The following is a 1,350-nucleotide window of genomic DNA, read 5'->3' on the forward strand; positions in this document are numbered from 1 at the left end:
GGGGTATGTGGCTGGCGCCTTAGCCACTTGAGCCACAGGCGCCGAGCCACTAAATTTTTTTAGTTCATTAATTTTGAGCTAAATCTTTTTCCTTCTAATATATGCAAATAAAATTTTAAATTCCTTTTAAGAATGGCTTTAGCTGCATCCCAAAGATTTTGATATATCATAGTTTTATTATCATTCAGTTCAATTTATTTTTAAATTTCCATTGTAATTTTCACTGATCCATGGATTATTGACACATATATCTCTTACAACACCACCTATGTAAAGCTTAATGCCCTACTAAGGAAGTTATATACATTTTTTTGCTCAAAAAATTTTAGGCTAGGATGTAGTTAACTTTGGGAAGGAGGGTGCAAATAAGTGATTTCTGGGGTAAAGAGATAGGAGTTGTAGAGTTTCAGTAATATTCTACTTTCATGAGTATATTTATTTTGTGATAATTCCACATATTTACGTTATAAAGATTCACTACCAAGTTAAAACAGTTCCTACATGTGATCTTACACATGGACTTCAAAATCATTTTACCCAGTTCCAAAACCAAAAAGGATTCACTGAGTTAACTAAAATTGCATTATACATACACACTTGCCTTATATTTTTTCATAATTGCATTGCTTTCAAAGTTAGCTGTTTCTTCCATAAATCGGCCTACCAGTAGTGTAGCTCGACCATGTATTAACATGTTCTTATTGTCAGTTGGGGTTTTATTTTCAGGAAAACATAATTCAACACCTTTTTGAAGAACCATTAGTGCCTGGTGAACATCACCCTAAAAGAAAAAAGGCAAAAGTAAACCTTTTAATTTAAAAACATATTTCTATTTTCTGAAAGACAAAATTTGGGTTCATTAAATAAGTTTATATACAAAGCCATTGGAAATTTCACGTTATGTCTCTCGCTTCCTTTTTATCAAAGTAAAATTCTGAAAAGGAAGTATCATTTCACACAGAACTCTTACATTCCTTCATTCATTTACTCATTCATTTTATAATTACACTTGGCCCTTCCTATCAGCAGGTTCTACATCTGTGGATTTAACCAACAGTAGATAAAAAATACTAGGAATAAAAAGCAAATAATAAAAAGCAATGTAACAATAAAAATAATACAAATAAGCAATACAGTGTAACAACTATTTACATTATATTAGCTATTATAAGTAACCTAGAGATACTATAAAGTATGTGGGAGGATGTATGTAGGATATATGCATATACTGTACCTTTTTTTTTTTTTTTGCTGTATCATTTTATTATTTTATTTTATTTTATTTTATTTTTTGAGATGGAGCCTCAAGCTATCCCCCTGGGCAGAGTGCCATGGCATCACGCTCACAGC

At 31.3% G+C, this 1,350-nt stretch overlaps 1 protein-coding gene across 1 annotated transcript in view; it reads right to left on the minus strand.

Moving 5' to 3' along the window:
• The window catches only part of ATR (ATR serine/threonine kinase), a 142,095-nt gene that overhangs the window by 47,619 nt on the left and 93,126 nt on the right, over positions 1–1,350 (minus strand). The window contains exon 35 of the mRNA XM_023513056.1: positions 602–781. Within this exon, the coding sequence (XP_023368824.1) occupies positions 602–781 (180 nt within the window). The remainder of the gene's footprint in view (positions 1–601; positions 782–1,350) is intronic.

Source organism: Otolemur garnettii, unplaced genomic scaffold (assembly GCF_000181295.1).
Source record: "Otolemur garnettii isolate 467f Iridium unplaced genomic scaffold, OtoGar3 scaffold00032, whole genome shotgun sequence".
In the NCBI taxonomy this organism is placed as follows: Eukaryota; Metazoa; Chordata; class Mammalia; order Primates; family Galagidae; genus Otolemur; species Otolemur garnettii.